General features: G+C 42.6%; 1 protein-coding gene across 19 annotated transcripts in view; it reads left to right on the top strand.

Moving 5' to 3' along the window:
- The window catches only part of GRIP1 (glutamate receptor interacting protein 1), a 658,587-nt gene that overhangs the window by 581,664 nt on the left and 56,505 nt on the right, over positions 1 to 20,418 (top strand). For all 19 annotated transcript variants that reach the window (XM_072843166.1, XM_072843164.1, XM_072843159.1 and 16 more), the window contains 3 exons: positions 1,778 to 1,964; positions 2,556 to 2,701; positions 13,506 to 13,586. In XM_072843166.1, coding sequence (XP_072699267.1) covers positions 1,778 to 1,964; positions 2,556 to 2,701; positions 13,506 to 13,586 — 414 coding nt within the window. The remainder of the gene's footprint in view (positions 1 to 1,777; positions 1,965 to 2,555; positions 2,702 to 13,505; positions 13,587 to 20,418) is intronic.

Here is a 20,418-nt window from a genome sequence, read left to right as displayed (position 1 = left end):
TTAAAATGGTAGAAATGTTTGAGACAGATCCTATGAGAAATCAAATATTACATAACAGAAGATCCAGGGCCCCATAGAGAATTGCGGGAATTTATAGAGACATTCTCTTGCACTCTTCAGCGAACTTAGTAAGAGCATTGGAGTCAAGCAGGCATTATGAGAGAGGATAGCATATTAGAGGAGGGAACATGTCATGAGGTCTGTGCATCTCTCATACCAGCAATGCATCATTGAAGTGGCCACCAGGGGTCCAAGTAGAGCGTGGAAGGAAATGATCTAGTAAAAGGCAATGGGTAAAGATGACAGCTTCCAAAGTAGGTTCCCCAGATTCATCCATGAGGGATGGGAAGGTCTCCTCTAGGGTCTCTTGTACCTTCAGTAGCTCTGTTCTTATCTGGAATACAAAGGTATCCCTTACATACTTTCATCTGAAGGAGGGGAAATCTGTTGCTAACAAAATCATTTGAAAACCACTCAACTAGAAGACAAGTGAGAGGGAGTAGGGCCAAAAGTCATCAAGAAGGGAAAGTTAGTATCTAAGGACTGGGAGAGATGGCTAATAAGGTTGTGTGATCAACAAGGAGGATTCAAATATGAAGATCCTGGAACTCTCTCCAGTTTGAAGGACACTGGGGTCCAGCACAGCGAGCTGAATTTGGGGGGATTACCAATAATCAGCACTGAGATTGCTAAAGAACCATTACAGTAAAGAGGCCATATAATCACAATTACAGGAGGTTTCAATTGGAGGAAGTGACAGTCCAGCATTGGACCCTGTAGAGAGCTTGCTCACAGAGAGTGAAGGAGGCAGGGGTTCCAATGGGGAATGCTGAGAGAAAGGCATCTAGGAATTGAGTGGCCTTTCCATGACCCAGGCTGGGGTTAGGAACAAGACAGAGATGGATATCTGGAGGCTTAGATGAGGGCCAGAGGAAAGATGAAATAGATGACAAAATAGGATGGAGATCCAGTGAGAAAGAACAAAGGCTAAAGAGCCCAAACTTGGGGATAGGAGAAATGTAAAGTTTAAATGACTCCATCATGCCAATCTGGTGCGAAATTAAGGTTGGTGGTTTAGCACATCTTCACCATTCCAGGAGCCAGTCTTTCCCTTCAAAGCTGAAGATCAGATTATTTATAAAAACTTTAAGGCTTAGACACAAATGGATAGAGTGGAAAACGTAGTGGACCAGTTAGCCCAACCCTTTTTTTCATAGAGAGGAAAGAAATGAATGCTTTCCCCCAAGGTCACACAGCTGGTTGCCTGCTGGCAGAGCCAGGGCCAAAAGCCAGGTACCCAATCCCAAGGCTGTTCTCTTCCTACAGCTCCCACAACTGTCCCTGCTACAGGGTCTGAGTACGGGGAGGAGGCCACACTGGTGTTGTTACTAAAATGTGACAAATATTGGGAGATTCCTTTATCTAGTTCAGTTATGACTAAGTTTTTATCTAGAAGACCAAAATATAACCTCCCACCATTGCCAGTGAGCTTTTTTTTTCCCCCAGAGACATGATCTGTGTCAAATGCTGGCATTCTGGGGCACATTGGTGGCTCAGTTGGTGAAGCGTCTGACTCTTGGTTTCAGCTCAGGTCATGATCTCAGGGTCGTAAGATCAAGCCCCCCATCAGGCTCCACGCTGGGTGTGGAGCCTCCTTGAGATTCTCTCCCTGTCCTCCTTGCTCTCTAATAATAAAGAAAGAGAGAAAGAGAAAGAAAGAAATGCTGGTATCCTTCCTCCAACCTAAAGTCATAGTTTTTTGTGTTTGTTCCTCTAGTGTCATTAGCCTCAAGCACAGTGGGTTTGGCCGGGCAGGTCGTTCACACAGAAACCACAGAAGTTGTGCTGACAGCAGATCCTGTGACAGGATTTGGGATCCAACTGCAGGGCAGTGTGTTTGCCACGGAGACGCTCTCTTCTCCACCTCTGATTTCCTATATTGAAGCTGACAGCCCAGCAGAGAGGTAAGACATTCTTTCAAGCGTCTTTGTGTGTGTGTGTGTGCATTTCTTGTGGCAGCTATCTTTGAATAGCTGATAAATTATGGAACAGTGCTCAATGCAGGAAATGCAGGATGTAATGAACTCTCTGTGCTGACAATAAAATTTTATTTCTTGATAAGGTTTGAGAAGAATAACGAGCATGGATGCCTTTATCTAGCAGATTTTTGTCCATCAGGGATTGGAAGCCATAGTAATGAAAAAGGAGAATCTCTCTGAAGTTCATACTTCATTAAAATAATTTCTCTGCTGTGGAGGGGGACTGTACATTCACCATTACTCTATGTTGGTCCAGATCAGATTATAAGAACACCATAGTGCTAAATTATTAACCACTTCTCTGGGATATATCAAGGTTCCCTCACTCACATTTGTAGCCATGAAATGCAAGAGTGCCAGACCTTGCAGTTGACCCAGTATGATGCCCACATCATTGAATAAACAAGAGCAAATAGGTATGCTATTTCACAGGGATAAAACAAAATAGATTTGGCAACTTCAACTTGATAATTATTTGCTCTGTCTACATCCTCTAATATATGGTTCTAAATATAGATGTGGGGTGCTACAGATTGGAGACAGAGTGATGGCTATTAACGGGATTCCGACTGAAGACAGCACCTTCGAGGAAGCCAACCAGCTCCTCCGAGACTCTTCAATCACGAGCAAGGTCACCCTGGAAATCGAGTTTGATGTTGCAGGTATGATCATATAATTGCAAATCAGCTGCAGAGTCAGGAGTGGACCACATATGAATTAAATGAATTATATGGCAGAGGTGGAACTATTTTTTTACATGCTGAACACGTTTTTGTTTAGGAGATTTGGGGTGTCATTTTGTTTTGATCATTGTTTTTGTGCTATCCATTAAAGTGTCACCATAAGAACAGTTGAAAATAAATGTGACAAAATGAATAAGTAAGAGCTACTATAAAGGTGATAAAAAAAATCATGTAGCATTTATTCTTCCTGATTTGCCCCTAGATGGTGGGCAAATCATATTCTTCTGTCACACAGACAAGAAAAGCCACTCTGACCCTTCCCACTGCAAAGAATGTATGAAAGATTGGTAGGGAACAATGAAAATTCATTAGGTGGATTTATACAAGCCCAGCAAGTAAATATTCAGTCTCCAGTGTTAAAAACAAATTGTACCAGACACTTGTTAAAAGCAAGGAAGACTTTCTTCAAGACTATTTAATAGAGATCAAGACTTGGAATAGGAAAGAGAAATTAAACTCAAGTCCAAGACCAGTAAGGGCAACCAGGAATGAAATTTATGGCCCCCAGCAAGGTAAGGGTGAGGAAGTCATAGGATGGAAAATGATTAACAGGAACTTGATGAGATACCTACGGTGTGGGGATGAGGAATTTGATTATATATTCAAAGAGGGATTCTCAATAAATTGATTTAGCATTGATTTTCACTAAAATTGGGCTCAGCAGGCCAAGGGCTAGGCCAAAAACAAGGCCTAGTTGAGAAGAGGAGCCTGACTTATGTTTGGTCAGGAAGGGAACCCTTGTTAGTAGCTAACAGGTGTGTGCGTTATAGAGGTTGGTGCTAGTTTCCATTTAATAAAAGTGTCTTCACACAGTGAAATACTATCTCACAGAGCCAATGATCTTTACCAATCATTAAAGATGTGCCTTTGGACATAGAGATTGCATTATCCCAACAGATACTTGTTGAGTGTCCATGGGAGATGCAACAGTAGACATGGAAGGAAAAAAAATTCCTTTCTTCATGAAGCTCGTGGTATTATAGAAAGTTGATTTAAGTTAGCATATATAAATGTAGGCAGCAATAAGTACTCCAAGGAAAGTAAGGCAGGATGCGGATTAGAGAACAGCTGTGGGGCGCTAATTGCGTGGGATGACTCTTGGAGGAAGTGACATTTGAGCAGAGACTTGAAGGTCAGGAAGGAGCCAGCTCTATGGGAATCTGGGAGGAGAGTATTTCAGGTAGAAGGAGCAGCCAGTGTAAAAGAGGTGAACCAGAATAATAATCTGGGTGGGTTTGAGAAATAGCAAAAAAGGCTCTTACTAGGGTGCCTGGGTGGCTCAGTCAATTAAGCTTCCAACTCTAGATTTCAGCTCAGGTCATGATCTCATAGGATCAAGCCCCAGGTTGGGCTCCACACTCAGTGGGGAGTTTGCTTGAATTCTCTCTCTCTCTCTCTCTCTCTCTCTCTCTCTGTGTCTTCCCCCTTTTGCCCCTACCCCCACTAGCATGGGCACTCAATCTCTCTCTCAACTAAATCAGTAACTCTTTAAAAGTTGGGGCTCTTACTACAGCATAAGGAAGTTGGGGTGGGGATTAGATTTGGAATCAGAGGTGAGGTGAGAGAGATTGGAAGGGGCCAACTAATGCAGTCGCTTGGTATAAAGAATTTATATTTCAAGTGTAATGAGGTCATGGAGCATTTTAGGGACAGCAGTGAGCTATCTTGGTTAATGTGTTAAAGATCTTTCTGAAATGAGAAGGGACAATGGCAGAAACAGAAAACCTAGTTAGGAAGTTGCAGTGGATGGATAGGTCAAAATAAGGTGGCTTGGGCAAGGTGGTAGAGCTAGATTTGGTGAAAATAGTGAAATTTCGGACATGGCTTGAAGCAGGGCTGACAGATCTTGCTTCTGGAATGGATATGGAAGATGAGAGAAAGGGAAGATCGTGGATGACTCCTGACATGGAAGGGTCAGCCATTGAGTAAATAGTGATGATTTCCAGGAGAGGAAGACTTGAAGAATGGAAATTTGAGGATAACAACAAATCTATTTTAGACCTGGATAGGCCAATCCACTGCCAATTCTAGGGAAAAGGAAAAGCACATTCATTCCTTCATTCAAAAGTCAATAATCAAGCACCAGTCACTAAATGTTAGGCACTGAGCTATATTTAGATCATTTAAAGGGAAAACAGGAAGGATTAATATCCTCAAAGTGGGGCACCTGGGTAGCTCAGTGGTTGAGCGTCTGCCTTTGGCTCAAATCATGATCCCAGAGTCCAGGGATTGAGCCCTGCTTTGGGTTCCCCAGAGGGAGCCTGTGTCTCTCATGAATAAATAATTAAAATATTATATATATCCTCAAAGTGCTCAGAACCAATTAGACAACAGCAAGAACTGCTGCAAGACAAGAAAAGACTTACCTTACATGTGTTGCCACTGGAATGTTAAAGGAAGAGCCCAGGACACCACCGGATCCTAGGATGAGAGGTGCGGTCTGGAGGGCAGCCCTGCAAAGGGACCACCATGGCGAGTGATTGGTAGTCACTGGAATACAGGAACTAGGGAACGAGTGGCAGGAAAGAGGGAACTCTGTCTGAGGAATACTAAAACTGAAAGGGGAAGGAGATAATGAAGATGCAGCATGAGAAGTGGGAAGAGAACCCAAAAAAAAGGTGGCATTTTGGAAGCTAAAGCAAGAATTTCCAGGTCATGGTCAAAAACATAAAGGTGCTTCAGAGAATTCAAGTGATATAAGGCAGGAAAGGTCCACTGCATTTGGCAATTATAGGAAAAAAAAAACACATTGCAGCCGAGTTTCAGGGAACTGCGGGCAGAAGTCAGGCTGTGGTAAGCTGAGGGTTGAGGAAGGGGGGAGATGTACGGGTAAGTTCTGCTTGCCTTCTGCCGTGGGCCTGGGTTTTGGCACAGGGGACGGCTGGAAAACTGCAGTGAATGGATAAAGATGGAGGCCTCTGTGGCGTTCCCTTTTCAGAACTGTTCCAGCATTTAGTTACCTCCTGGACATTATTTTTGTATTGCTTTATCCTCTAATCAGTGGTTCTCAATCCAAATCACATTTGCCCTCGGGAACATGTGGCAATGTTAAGAAGCGTAGCTGTGGCTGAAAAAAAGATGGGATGAAAGATAGAGGGAAGCCCAGAGGGGACATGTTGTTCTGTCTTGTTGATATTGGAGAGATCAGAGCATATTTGGGGCCTAAAGTGAATGAGGAAGAAAAAAGAGAATTGATGGATATAAGTCCCTAAAGGGATGAGAGGGGAAGTTACCTAGAACATAGGTAGGTAACTAGTCCAAGACAGAAGGTTGGCAGCTGCCTCTTGTGAGTTTGTAGAGAAGGATGTGAGACCATCAGCACATTTTTATCTGTGTCTTTAGGATCTCATGTATGAACTGTCAAGCAAAGGTAAAAGGAGCAGCATCTTGGGGAGTTGAAAAGAAAGATTGTTTAGAATAGCTGACGGGGAAATGAGTGAGAAATCTAACCAGACTCTTGTAAAGGGATTTTCAGGCTGGGTAGTGGACCAGGCAGGGTCTGGAGGCTCTAAGTTTATACACAGTCAACCTGCATGAGCAAGTAGTTTTTTGTCAGGTGACTTCCGCTCCTGAGGAATAATAGCAGAGGTGGGAGGTAATTAGATTAAGCCAGAGATTAAGATTTCTGGAGAAGGTTTGACAGAAAGAAAACTAAAGTCATAGCAAGTCAAATTGTTGCAGGAAGAGCAAATGAATAATTTTGGTGATAACCTAAAACTCACGGTGATACTTATCAAATGCTCACTCTACAGGATGCCGGTCTTCTAAGCACTGTGTGTGTTTTAGCTCATAACAGCAAGGAGGTCACTAGGATTATGTCCCCAGAAAACTGAGGCTCACCGAAGTTAATGGTAGGGCTGGGATTTTCACCCAGGCAGTCTGGCTCCAAAGGCCATGCTCTTACCACTACACATGATACCTTGGAGGAATCTAGGTTGCAGAGGGATGGACATCAATAATGGATCAGCGTGGTAGACTGGAAAGAAAGAGAAGACTAAGGATCTAGGAGTATTCAGGTAGAAAAATAGGCATTGGAAGAGAAAATTGAGGAGAGAGCTGATGGCAGGAGACTGAGGTCCAAGTGGCATATTAGAGCTTAGGATTTCAGAGAAGGTCAAATAAGGCTCAGGGTAAGGGAGCTACAGAAGTGATGTGGAGTGGAGGCGAATATTATTCAGCCAGAGGTCCGGGAATTGGACATGCAGCGTGATGGAAACACCAGGCACACAGTGGAGTCCCTCAGGAGGAGGGCAGGACTTGGAATGAGGACGGGAGTGTGAACTGGCTGCTTTTGACATGCCGAACACAGTCCTATTGAAGGATCTCTGCACTTTGCCCCCGCCTGGGTAGCTCTGTCCTACCACGGTCTGGGGGTTCGCTCACTTCATTCAGGTCTTTGCTCACATATCACTTGTTCAGAGAATCCTTCCCTCATCTATCACTCTGTCCCCTTGCCCAGATTTATGGTTCTTCTTAGTCGTTCTCATGCCCTGGTGTTATGTTGTGGATTTATTTACTGTCTTGTCTTCTCCAGTGGGAAAAAAATCTATGATGTCAGAGACTTGTGCCTTTTGTTCACGAATGTATCCCAGCACCCACAATAGCCCTTGGAATGCGGGAGACTCTCAGCCAATATGAATGAATTAAGTGTGGTTGTCTCTCCTGAGGGACTGGAACCAGGAACTTCAGTTTCTACATCGAGAACTGATGCTGTACCCACTGTTTCTCTGGGGTTCCTGGTCTCTCCGTGCTGCTTGTTTCTGCATATCTGCTCTATTTGTCTCTGTACAAGTTCTTTCTTGATTGTACTTGTTTGCCCCAACTTTGCCAAAGTCCCTAGCCAGTACAAGTTTTTTTTTTTTTTTTAAGATTTTATTTATTTATTTGAGAGAAGAGAAACAGGCCGAGGGAAAGGAAGAGAAGCAGTGCAGACCCTGCCACAAGACTTGATCTCATGACCCTGAGCTCATGACCTGAGCTGAAACCAAGAATCAGACAATTATCCGACTGGGCCACCCAGGCATCCTCAGTTCACGTTTCTAATTCTTAGGTTTGGTAGCTGCGGCCAAGCAGGAATCTGATAGAAGGACCCTTAAGAATAAGTCAGGTGCTAGTGAGGGTATGGTTTTCAAAGAAGGCTGTCCAGAAGTTCCAGAATGTACTTACTACAAGCACACAACATTCGTGGTAAAGTGATTTGTACGATTCACTATCTCCATTTACTTATAAATGGGAAAACTGAAGTTTGGGTGGGGAAACCCAAGGTCATATTACAAAGTGAAGAGTAGGTCCCAGGTCTGCTGACTTGCACCTGTCTTTTCCACGTCATATCACACTGCCTCTTTGAAAGAGATGTCAGAGTTGTCAGCATGACAGAGCAGGATTTCTGAACCTCTGCCCTACTGTCCTTGGTTGTTGAGGGGAGGTGAATATCCTGGGAGCTGTAGGATGTTGAGCAGCATTTACTTGAGGCACTCCCGTAGGGAATGGCCAGCAGAATCTGACCTCTTCCATCAGCAGTATCTAAGTATTTATTTGTGCTGTAACTGCATTTTTATGTGTATCATCACTATTTGCTCATCTTGTAATCCACATTTAATGTATATATACACTTTAATATTTGTTGACTAGAAACTTGAATATCCTTGGTTTAGGCTCCTAAAACATAGAAACTATGTCTATTAAACTCACTTTATTCAGTACCAAGCTTACTTGAATAAGAGACAGAAAAAAAGGGACCTAAGTGCTTCTACTCTGCCCTGGTTGCTCCGTAATTCAACCCATTTCAAATGGATAGATATGATGTAGAATAGGGCCAGAAAAAAATCCGATCCTATCATGCTCTCCTCCCATGGCTGACATTGATTGCTAACTGATTTCAGTATCCTCCTCCTAAGCCTAGGGACAACATCAGGATCTCCAATAAGACACTCTAGCTACTAGCTAGTCATTACCAATCTACTGGAATCTGTTGGAAACTACTGGAATCAGAAAGCTCTTTTTTAGCCATTTGAGAACTTGGAACGTTGGTAGGAAATCTCCAGACATGAGCTATTTCAAGACTGCCCTTATCCTTCTGGATGTATTCCTAATTATCCGGCAGTGGGCCACCTATTTCCAAAATTCTTCCTCAAAAATATGTGATGCCCAGATATTAATTCCCAAGCTATTGGTCTCAGAGGTAAGCCATCTCTACTTTATAAATATTTCAAGTGACATAGAGAGTGTTTAAAAAGCTGGAGTGTGAGTATCCTCTTGCCTAAATCTCTCTCTTTAGATGGGTACCTCTGTACAAACAACATTGTAGTAACATTTATGGAATTCTGTTTAAAGCTGGAATGATTCATAGCCTCATCAGTTTAAAAAACAAAAGTTTAATTTTTTTCTATTTCTTTACCAATTTTTTTACCATACGTGTAATTTTACAAAGCTATATTCATAATATATGTACAACTTACATTTTGCCTTTTTCAATACTGTCTTTTCTTTTTTTAAAATTTTGTTTTATTTATTCACGAGAGACACAGAGAGAGGCAGAGACATAGGCAGAGAGAGAAGCAGGCTCCATGCAGGGGAGCCCAATTGGGACTCGATCCCGAGACCCTTTGGCCCTGGGCCAAAGGCAGGAGCTTAACTGCTAAGCCACCCAGGCATCCCAATACTGTCTTTTCCATACCAGTCTAAAAAAAAAAAAATGTGAATACTTGAAGATTCTGCTTTAACTCCGAGGTTATTTTGTTGGAAGAGATGCAGCTTTGTTCTGAAAAGAAGTCCCAGGGAAAACCCTATCAAATGATGTTTGCCATCATTACTAGAGCCCCCAGTGCTTTCCTCTGAGTGGGTGGAAGTTAAGCATTTACATTTACCACCACCCACCCCGTTAGAATCTCTTAATTTTTCAAATCTCACAAGGGTGTCCAGGTTAATGAATTATGATGCGGTGATTATCTTACAGTGCCAATGACAAATGCTTCAGGCAGAAAAAGCAGGCCAATTGGAAAGCAGGGAGCCTCTGTTTACCCAAATGTGTTTTTAATTACAGTTTTAACAAAGATAAAGCAAAAGAAGGGAAGCACAGAATAATCACATGGGAGTCTAACAAAATAAACATCTTATTTATTTTAAACCTATTGTATCTCCAAGTATCTTTTTCCTCTTTACTAGTATTTCTTTAAGAAACATCAAATTAAATATGCCTATGCTTTAACCACCAAATAACTGTGTAGGCAAAAAAAAAAAAAAATCACCAAATATAAAATAAATCATGTTGGCATTTAAAGGTTAAAGTGAAGCCACAGCTGATTATCATTTGTTGATATTTGTTCATCATTATGAATATTTCAAATCTTATGTAGTCAAACATGATTCATTACTGTTTTCCAGGAAGTGATAATATCTCCTCCAGTGTCATTAACAGTGTTAATCTTGGTCAAGGTTCCCTGCATCAAAAATTTATAAAAGCAAAATGTTGCTATGGTAACTATTCTAGATCAATGATTCCTGGCCCTTCGGATTCCAAGACCTCATCTATATAGCATTGTGGACAAGCTGTTACATATCTCCATGAATACATACATGCAAGTGTACCATATTTTCCCCTCCCCTTTCACAGAGAATTTTGGCAAAAAAAAATAAAAATAAAAATAACACTAAAAAAAAAAAAAAAAAAAAAACATGAAACAAGTTCCCTAAGTGGTGAAGCTATTTGTGCCTTTAAAGCTTCTTATGCACTGGCATATGGACCACTTGGTGTTTTATCTGGGTAATCAGATTCCTACTACACCCACGAACATTTTTGTGGACGCTTTCTGCTTAGCGGCGGTCCCATGTCTGCTACTAGATCAACGTGTTCATCAGAGATCATTCAGTTGCAAGCAACAGTCATGCACTTGAGCTAATTCAGGCAGACAAGGAGCATTTACTGGAAGCACACAGGAGTTTCACAGCCCTGGAGGACAGGATATGCAGGCAGGCCCAGCACAGCCTAGAACCAGAGGGGAGAGCTGTCAAAGCCAAGCACAGGCACTCTCCAAGACCACCATACATGCTCCTCAGGTAGGCTTGCTGGTTTCTCCCTTCTCTCTGCAGACTGGCTGTTGGTGCCGGTGGGCAAAATGTGGCCACTTCAAACGCCCTCTCTGCCCCCACTCTGCATGCTCATTCTCCACTCTTAAACTGTCACGTTGTGGGTAGGAAGAAGGGTGGCAGTTAGCCTTCCATTATTGGAAGGGAGAACGTAGAGGACTCAGGGGTGAGATGGAAGGCACAGATCTGAGGAATATTTTGGAAGTAATATGTATGACACCTGCGGCCTCTGAACCGAGGAAATAAGCACACCCACATGTTGTTCCTGACCCTGTTTGTTTTTCTACCCCAAAGTATCAAAACTATTCAGTCGTTTTGAAGTCAGGGGAAATAACTTCATCTACCTCAAGTACTATTGAGAAATGGGACATTTCACATGAATTCTTTTTTTTTTAAAAGATTTTATTTATTCATGAGACACACAGAGAGAGAGGCAAAGAGAGAAGCAAGCTCCCTGTGGGGATTCGATCCCAGGACCCCGGGATCATGACCTGAACCAAAGGCAGATGCTCAACCACTAAGCCACCCAGGTGCCCCTCACATGAATTCTTAGAGAAGAAACAAATATATACGGGTCCTTTCTGGTATGTCAGAATGTTTGCTGAGGACAACAGCAAAGCCGAAGACATCCACTCACACGGTCTGTGGCCCTCACGACAGAGTTAAGAAGAGTGGGAGGGTGCTAAGCAAAATAAGTCAGAGAGAGACCTCCCTCATGTGGAATTTAAGAAACAAAACAAACGAACAAAGGGGAAAAAAGAGAGAGACAAACCAAGAAACAGACTCTTAACTGTAGGGAGCACACCATCAGGTCACAGGATGGGGGGGAGGTGGGCAGAGGGATAGGCTAAGTGATGGGGACTAAGGGGGGCACTTGTGATGAGCACAGGATGATGTATGAAGTGTTGAACCACGAAACTGTACGCCCAAAACTAACGCTATGCTGCACATTAACTAACTGGAATTTAAATAAAAACTTTTCAAAAAAGGGGGGGAAAAAGTGGGAGGGGGTTAGAGAAGCAGCAGCCTCCCCAGCTTCCCTGGGAAATGTGCAAAGCACTGGAAGGAAAGAAAAGACCAAAAGGGAAGACTTGCCTTTACTTGGCACAACGGTGGGATCTGTGAGGGGCAGCTTGCAGATCCTTTTTTACAGGTGGCATTCTAGAAGCCTGGAGGGCCCAGAGAAATCAAATGTTTATTGTGCTTTCCAGTTTAACAGTTGGTGGCAAATCTTCTGAGTTGGAAGATCAGCTTCTGGTCTTGTAAAAGGTTTACTGCCTGCATTTCTCCTGGGAAAGCATAACAGGCCTGGAAGAGCAAGTTATGGCCCAAGAAGGGAATAGCCCAGCTCTGCCTCCATGAGGCCCTCCCAACTTTCACCTGAGCTTTGCAGAGACAGAAAAGGCATTAAACACTTGATGAACAGATTGAGCCAAGAGCTAGTTGTAACCACAGTGTGGCTCTGCCATCCGACAGGCCCCCCACCCTTTTGCTGATGTTTCCCTTCATCCGCCCCCTTGCACCCCTTTCCTAAACCTGCAAGAAAGGACTACAGTCAGCTGAGTGTGAATAGATGTTATCTCCTCAGTGGATATTTTCTTTTTAACCTTCTGTCTCATTGAAGGTTTCCCAGAATGTCCTAACAAAGGAATTTTAGGAAAAGTCTATCTAAATCTGTGTAGCAGTTCTTTTCTCAAATACTAATCGGGCCCTGGTAAACTCAACTTCGTTCTATCCACAGTTGAGATCCCGGTTCTCTTTCTTTTAGCTCCCCTCTGTAGGGCTCGGCCAGCACCTGGGCCCACCTTCACTCTGCTCCAGCACCTCCTGCCCTCCTGCTCCTCCCTGGGGCCTCCTGGAGCTCCCCAGGATCCAGAAATCAAAGGACAGCCCTCTGCGCAGTGGGGGCCTCCTGGCGCCCTGTGTCTCAACCCCACAGGCAGCGTCCAAGCTTAGGGGTTGTGACCAATACCATTCTGGTTGTGAAATATTTCAAGTATCACTCTTGTCTCCACCTTCTTGGGGTATATTTTTCACTCTTTATATTACAAATGAAGGCACCTCGCTGCCCCCCAGATCAACAACCATCTCATCAAGCTGAAATTTCTCCTGAAAACCGATTCCCCCAGCTACCTTCTAACAAAGGTTGAAAAAGAGAAATTATCGCTGAATAGGTAACTCTGGGAAACATGGTTGAAGAGGAAAAAAAGAATATAATCAGACCCATGGTTCTTAAACTCTGGTGTGCCTGGGAATCACCTGGAGAACATGCTTAACACGCAGATTGCCAGGCTTTATCTTCAGAAATTCTGATCCTGTCGATCTAGGGTGATTCAGGAAGCTGTATTTGTATTTGTATTTTCACCCAGTCCAGGTGAATGGGATGCAAAGGTTGCCCGGATGACACTTCAGGATACTGAGCTCAGGTGTTGCTGTGAATCACGCACGGCTGCCTTCGGGCGCGACAGGTGTGCTTCACCAGGAGCAGAGTTCATCAGGATCCTACGGGCCTTCTCCTTGCTTCACTTCCCACAACTTTAACTTCAGACGCTTATGACACAAGAATTCCTGATGCATCTTCATTGATTGGTGCTTCCAGGTCGCGTACAAACATCTCTTCTTTGTTTTGAAATTACAGAGTCCGTCATCCCGAGTAGTGGCACGTTTCACGTGAAGCTCCCCAAGAAACACAGTGTGGAACTTGGAATAACCATAAGTTGTAAGTAAAAGTGACCCTTTTTTTTTTAAACGTAGGATTTGAAAAAGACATTAGAAAATTGTACTGTCGGATGTCTTGCAGGTGTGACAAGTGTTTTTTAAGTGTCACTGCCACGTTTCTATGTCCTGTTACAAACAGGCAGAGCCAGTAGCACCTCCGGCCCTTGTGTCAGGGGCAAGTTACCTAAACTCTTTCCGATTGTAGGTTTCTTCATCTGTAAAATGGGAATAAGGTTATCTAAAAAAATATAGGATTATTTGAAGTATTTAATAAAAGAACATATTTATTATACCTAGTAGAGTTCCTGACAAGTAGTAAGTATTCAATAAATGCATCTCATCCCCACCATGAATAACTAGATGAGCATAGAAATGCATATAGGCTCTCTACATTCTCCTATATTGTGGATTGTTTTCACAATAATCTGTTTAATAACAAAAATCACATTTATTTCCTTTTAAGATTATGCTCCTGTCAGTCCACTATGTATGCATCAGTAAGCCGTTTGGCAAGACTAATAATATAATGATTCTTAATTTAGTAACTTTTAGAATTCCTGCATGGTCCAAGGTATCTGGCTAACCAAACCAAAAAAGGAAAGCAGAGCATATAAATGTGCTTAATTCCCTCCTTTCCTCGGGCTCTGGCTTTATAACTGCTTTGGTAAAAACAGCTTTGAAAATTTCAGTTCCCATTTATAGAATGTGAATTGAAGTTTTTGTGCTTTTAATATCCATCAACTAGGTTCATCAATAAATGCCCCCAAGAAAACAAAGCAAATGATTAACGCATAAAGACCAAAGAGGTGATGTCTGTGACCAAGGAGTGGTCTGTTCAAGAAGAGCGATGAGGTTACATGAAGTGCCTCACTACACTCTGCTGGACCGCATTTATTTCAGTGGCTAACGCAAAAATAGTTCTCAACTGGGCTGTACAAAACGGGGCCTGTCCACTTCAACTTTGACAATATAAATGGAACAATGAAAATGAAATTTTAGGTATAAACAATATATCAGACAGATCTAGTGCAACACTAAAAAAAAAAAATAGTGGAACTTTAATACAGAATAAATGTTAAGAACAAGCAGGTCTGTGTATGAGAGAGCACTTGCACCCACCTCTTGAACCCCCGTGTGGCATACTGGGAAGAGAGTAGGGATGCTGTGTCTTCATGCCTCTCTATGAGAAGTAGAAAGATGAGATGGGATTTTGGAAACTCCAGACCTATTCTAGGTACTACTGAAGTCGTTTATGCCTTTAATTGGATGACTTAGCTTCTCAGTTTGTTCATTATGAAACAAAGAAAGTGTGCCGTCATTCCATCAACAGCGGTGATTACTGAAATTAGGGGAGAGCTCATCAGACCTTAATTATTCAAAAAATATTTGGGGCTCAAGATGGCTGCTGCAACCCCCATATAACGTTAAGCCTGCTCTCATTTATTCTATTAATTCCATTCCATTGATTTGTGTCATCAGAATTGGCCACGAAAGCCATCTTTCTAGGAGAAGTGCATAACCTGCCGGCTGCTCTCAGAGGCCCTGCTTTCCACTCCATTCTTTCTTCCTTTTGCCTTCATTAGATAAATGCATTCTGAGTGCTTAGCATGCCTAGGCCCTATGTGAAGTTTTGGAATTTAACAGATTTTAAGTGGGGAAAATGGTCTTTGTGTTTTTATGTACAATAGATTTATTCTTACAAAGTGATATATGTAAGGGGAGGAGAGTAAGGAGATGGACAAAATGGGTGAAGAGGAGAGGGAGATAGAGCTTCAGTTATGGAATGAATAAGTCACAGGGAGAAAAGGAACAGCATAGAGAAGAACATAGTCAATGGTCTTGTAATTGCATCGCAATGGTATTGTAATTGCAGCTCATGGTGACAGGTGGTAGCTACACTTGTGAGCACAGCATTAACAAATCAACTTGTCTCAAATCACTATGTTTTACACCTGAAACTAATGTAACATCCTGCGTCCACTACAATTTTTTTAAGAATGTAAAGAAAAAAATTTATATATATATATATATATAACTGTAGAGTATCCATTTAAAAAACTAATCCTGCGATATAGTCCTTTTTTAAGTCAATACTTAGATGCTCAATTTGTTTGAAGTGTATTCATGTATACACAATTACAACATATTTTATTCATGTGAAGAATCCTTTAAAATTATGTTATGATGGTTTTATGTATGTACTATTACACTTAATACCAATAATAGAAACTTCCCCCAAGCCCCCACAAGAATGGTCTAACTTTTAGCCACGTGAGCTAAAGCTCTTCACGGAAGCTGGAAGTGTACGCCATTCCTGGATGGAGGTATGATACATAAGCTTGTCAAACACGCTTGTCAGCCCATCTAGAGCTACAGCTCCATATATATACAACCTATCATCACTATACTGAATTTGTGTCTCCTCATGGAAAATACTCATATTTTCCCAATTGAGCAAACAGAATTTACTTTAAAAAAAAAAAAAGGCCAGAATCCATTTTTATTGTTATGAAATAGTAAACTCCTGAGGCCTAGCATGGCTCCTGGCATTTTGTACAAGGTGCTTTTTTCATCCCTGTCTTTGTGGAGCGAATGAATAAGGAATCTCTCAGAAACAATCTTCTGCTAACAATCCTCTCCTAACCACTGTGAGCTCCAGAAATGAGCCTTTGAAGGAGATGATGAATGCAGATGTTTATGCAAAGGGCCTGGTGTGAACCAAAGCAGCACCTACTTGAAAAGTGATTAAGAGCAAGGCCTCAGAGCCCACACTCCTCCACTCCTTGACTCTCTTGACTTCTCTGTACCATTTCCTTGTCCTTCTTCTATAAATTGGTGCACTCGTAGAAATCTTGAGAAGATTAAATGAGTTAGTAAAGTGCCTCGAACCAATTATGAGCCTTAACAGTATTAGTAATTATGATGATTATTGCTATTTATTTTGCATATAGACCTTCATGAAATAGCTCAACCCAAGCTCTACCCCACAAAATTTCATGCCAACTACAATTATAGCACTTGGGTAGGAAACCAAGGGACCCTCTTCTCAAACACAAAGGTCCTATTAGCAAAACTGAGGCAATGCAAGAGTTTATTGATGTTTCTTACTATATACAAAGTCCTCCTCCATCTCCTTCACCCTGTGAGAACCTGAGGAGCAAGAAGCAGGCCTCTTCTTGGGAAGCTTTCCACCAGAGCCTTTCACACTTGGCTGAAGCCTCACTCACTCTTCATACCTAATTGACTGAGAAATGAGTCTCTCTGATTTTGGATGTGGTGAGCAGTTTTAGACTAATTTTCTTAAGTTCCTGATGAGACGTTCATAGCACATTAGCACCGGGCATTGCTTTTATTGATGTGATTGCTATAATGTGGAGCGATTTATTATAGCAAATAAAGTGGAACAGTCTCACGCTGGAAGTAGCATCCCAAAGGTCTGATGCCTCAGCCTATAGGGAAGCAGAGCGCATACACTGCCATGCAGCCCACCAGCCTTTCAAGTCAGACAACCCTGGTGGCCACTGTCACCTGCAGTTGTCAGTAAAGTTATTTTGATACTGATGTTTTCTTCTGCAGATTCACTACCAGAATTTTTATCTACTTTGTACCAGGCATGGCAAGAAGCAATTTCTATGTGTGCTTCTCGCTTAATCCTCAAAGGGGCCCTGTGGCATCTATGCCCATTTTATAGAAAAGAAAGACTCAGCTGGGTACCCTGCCCAGGACCCAGAGCTCATGAAGGCTACACAGGATTCAAACCCATTCTGTCTGACTTGGCATGGGCTTTGCTGTCACACCACCACTCCTCACTGCTTCTGCGTGATTGATGACCCTTCCCACATCCTATATCAGAGAAGCAAAAGACAGCACTTTGTGGAGTTAATTTGTTGACTTTCCTTTTTAGTTGTGACTGGATTTTTTTTAGGAACAAAGGCTTGCTTTTTTATATATATACATAAAATCATAAAACAGCCTTTATGACAAGCACAACAAATCTGTCATTTTCCTCTTAAGTCTTAAGCGTATTTAGGAAAAATACGAATGGCTCAAGTTTTTTTGCCAACTTTGCAATAAAAATTCTACTCACTGCTCCATTTCAAATCAAATAACTTGTTTTACTTGCCAGGTATCATATATATGGTTGCAAGTAAAGTCAAACTGAATGATTGTGTGTGTGTGTGTGTGTGTGTGTGTGTGTGTGTGTGTGTCTCCAGTGTAGTTTGGACACAGTATCAGGCCTTTTGAGCAAAGTACCCCGACTAGCAGAGTAAGACCCATAAATGCTGCGATATTATCAAATGTTCTTGGGATACTTTGTTGATTCATGTTTAATTAGCTCCAAAGTTCAGAAGATTTTACCTGTCTTCTAATACAGAGGATTTTGTTTTTTATTTTTTTAAAGATTTTATTTATTTATTCATAAGGATGCAGAGAGAGCGGCAGAGACACAGGCAGAGGGAGAAGCAGGCTCCCTGCAGGGACCCTGATGTGGGACTCGATCCTGGGACCCCAGGGTCATGCCCTGAGCCAAAGGTGGACCCTCAACCACTGAGCCACCCAAACGCCCCCAATACAAAATTTATTTTTAAGATTTTATTTATTCATAGAGATGCAGAGAGAGAGAGAGAAAGGCAGAGACACAGGCAGAGGGAAAAGCAGGCTCCACGCAGAGAGCCTGACGTGGGACTCAATCCAGGGTCTCCAGGATCACACCCCAGGCTGTAGGCAGCACTAAATCGCTGCACCACCGGGGCTGCCCAATACAAAATGTTTTAAGCAAAAGATCGAAAATGTCATTTTCTACCTTTCAACAACTATTTGAGAAGCAAAGAATGTTCACTTTAAGACTCAGTTCCTGATCGTGAGAAAGGACTAGTGATTTTTAAATCTTCAGGATCAAAAGATAATAGCTTGAACACTAGCATTTAGCACTGTTACCACCCCATACGGTTTTTAAATAAATGACAGTTTAAGATTTTTCAAAAGGCACAAGCCATACGGAGAAGAAGAAAAGGAAAATAGATAGCAGCAACCAAATTTGGAAGTGGCAGAGAAGATGGAGAAAGATGAATTTAAAGAAGCAGAAGGGAAAGCTGACAAGGAACCTGATTTGCATCCTAAGCTCCCAACAAGACCAAGAATTGGTGGAATCAGGAACTTCTGGAAGTGACTCCGGTGGTAGTTGAGACACGAGGTATGGTTGAAAGCCTGTGAAGAAGGAATCATTCCCTTAGATGCCTTCCCGCAGCCAGTACAGCCAGGCACCTCTCCCCTCCTGGCAGAACCAAGTTTCCTTCTCTGGAAAGCATGAAGTCGAGAGCCTCTGGACTGGGAGTGCACAGAAGAGTGTAGGAGTGCTGCTCTACAAAAGCTGATGAGGGCAAAGTGTACACACTGAATGTGGAGACTGCTAGTCTTCCCCTCTGCAGGCTCAGAGAGGCCAGCTAGCCAGGCTAATGCCCTCCAAGTGGGAGGAAAAATCAGAGCCATCTGACCCAAAGAAACAGCCTGGCCTGAACTAAACAGGGATCCCATAGTCCACAAACGCCTCTCAGGTGCACCAGGCTTCCTAACAGTTTTGTAGGACTGCATCTTTAATGTGAACAGACAGCCAAGAAAAAGCAGACACCAGAGGGAAAAACTGAATGTGCAAGTCTATCATCAAAAACAAAGAAGAGGGGATCCCAGGACGGCTCAGTGGTTTAGCTCCCACCTTCAGCCCAGGGCATGATCCTGGGGTCCTGGGATTGAGTGCCACATCAGGCTCCCTGCAGGAAGCCTGCTTCTCTCTCTGCCTGTGTCTCTGCCTCTCTCTCTCTTCATGTCTCTCATAAATAAATAAAATCTTAAAAAAAAAAAAAAAAAAAGGAAGAAAGACAGAAGCAGCATGTTCAGGAAGAAGAAAACCTTAAAAAGGAACAAGGTTTCATTAACATCAGTAACAACCTTGGATAATGTGTGGATGGGAGACAGGAAGTGAATACTCTTCTAAGACAACATACCAAGGGGGAGGGGCAGGGGGGAGACAAAGAGCTCTTGGAACTTAAGAACATGGCAGCAATTAAAATATTAGAAGATTGGGCAGCCCCGGTGGCGCAGTGGTTTGGCGCCGCCTGCAGCCTGGGGTGTGATCCCGGAGACCCAGAATCGAGTCCCACATCGGGCTCCTTGCATGGAACCTGCTTCTCCCTCTGCCTGTGTCTCTGCCTCTCTCTCTCTGTATGTGTCTCTCATGAATAAATAAATAAAATCTTTTTAAAAAAATAAAAAAAATTAGAAGATAGAGGTGAGGGAAAATTCCAGAAACTAGAAGAAAATAACAACAAAGGGATCCCTGGGTGGTGCAGCGGTTTGGCGCCTACCTTTGGCCCAGGGCGCGATCCTGGAGACCCGGGATCGAATCCCATGTCGGGCTCCTGGTGCATGGAGCCTGCTTCTCCCTCTGCCTGTGTCTCTGCCTCTCTCTCTCTGACTATCATAAATAAATAAATACAAAAAAAAAAATAACAACGAAATGAGGAATCTAAAGATATAAAATTAGACAAGCTGAATCCAAAGGACACAATATCCAAATGATAGCCATTACAATATGAGGGAGTAGAGAAAAGTGTGAGGGCTCCAAGGATGCAAGAGAGCAGGGTTAACAGATAAATGGAGGCATATTAAAATTTTTAAGACTTTATTGAAGCAAAAATAGATTCAAATCAGGCAGTGCCAAACTGGAAGTAGTTAGGAGTGCTCTACCCACTGGAGCCTGGGGGAAGACATGTAGATAAAGTGCAGACACAGACAAAGGAAATTATTCGTTGGCTGTAGCTTAAAGCCTAGTTGGC

Source organism: Canis lupus, chromosome 11, assembly GCF_048164855.1.
Source record: "Canis lupus baileyi chromosome 11, mCanLup2.hap1, whole genome shotgun sequence".
NCBI classification, from domain to species: domain Eukaryota; kingdom Metazoa; phylum Chordata; class Mammalia; order Carnivora; family Canidae; genus Canis; species Canis lupus.
This window is presented reverse-complemented; position numbering and strand designations above follow the sequence as displayed.